At 71.6% G+C, this 945-nt stretch overlaps 1 protein-coding gene across 1 annotated transcript; it reads right to left on the bottom strand.

Annotated features, from left to right (window-relative positions):
• Positions 1–4: 4 nt before the first annotated feature.
• LOC115284698 (rho GTPase-activating protein SYDE1-like) lies at positions 5–942 on the bottom strand (the record flags this gene model as incomplete). Its single annotated transcript, XM_029931202.1, has 2 exons — positions 5–555; positions 660–942. Coding segments are annotated over 2 exons (834 nt in total), but the record flags the coding sequence as incomplete, so codon positions are not given.
• Between the last annotated feature and the right edge of the window lie 3 nt (positions 943–945).

The following is a 945-nucleotide window of genomic DNA, read 5'->3' as shown; positions in this document are numbered from 1 at the left end:
GCAGCCGGGCAGCCTCAAGTTCCAGGTGGAAGGTGTGGTCCAGCCGCAGGAAGTCCGGACCCCCCCTCAGCGGCCCCGTCCGGGCCCGGGCCACCCCATCCACCTGCAGTAGGCAGCAGAGGTCTCTTGGGGTGGCCCCAGGTGCTGGCCGCAGCCCCCCTAGCCCGTATAAGTGTAGACTGAGGCGGCCCCAGAGGGCGGCGGGCGGTGCTCGAGCTGGGGGGCCCGCCTCGTAGGGCCGGAAGGCAGTGGGCGATGGGGGCCCCGCCGGGCGCTCTGGAGAGTCCCCGTCACTGAGGTAACCGGCCCGAGGGCCCCGTGTGGCCCCAGCCCCTGCCGCCCGTCCAGGGGCCCCCACACTGCTGTCCAGGTGGTAGCGGCTGATGACAGAGCCCTCAGGGGCGGCCCTCTCGCGCTCTCTGCCCGCGCGGGTGCCCCGCAGGCTCAGGCGGCGCCGAAGGTCAGGCAGCTTCTTCATCTTCATGGAGAGGCGCCTGGCTGGGCCGGGGGACTTCGTGCGGGAAGCTTTGGCCGGGGGGCTGGCAGGGGCTGCGCCTGGGGAACAGCAGATCTCAGGGGTCAGAAGCCTGGGGTTGGGACCAGGGTGAGGCTTGTGGTCATCTCCGGTGGGGGGCGGGAGGCATGAGGCCTGTGCTCACCTTGGGAGGCCGGGCCCTCTGGCAAAGCCGAGCCTGGCTGTGGTCCTGGGGGCTCAGGTGCCAGGGGTCTGGAGTCTTCCTCAGGGATAGGGTTGTACCAGATCTCACCCGCGGGCTCCCCACTGCTGGGCGCCCTGGGTCCCAGAGCAGCCTCTTCTGGTGGCTTGGCTCCACCCAGCACCCATCGGCGGCTGCTGGGCTCCAGGCTCTGCAGGTAGGCCCCCCGAGCTGGGCTCCGAGATGCCTCAGGGCTGGGGGGGCCCTCTGCTCCAGCCGGGGACCCTTC

This window comes from Suricata suricatta, unplaced genomic scaffold (genome assembly GCF_006229205.1).
Source record: "Suricata suricatta isolate VVHF042 unplaced genomic scaffold, meerkat_22Aug2017_6uvM2_HiC HiC_scaffold_16058, whole genome shotgun sequence".
Taxonomy (NCBI): domain Eukaryota; kingdom Metazoa; phylum Chordata; class Mammalia; order Carnivora; family Herpestidae; genus Suricata; species Suricata suricatta.
This window is presented reverse-complemented; position numbering and strand designations above follow the sequence as displayed.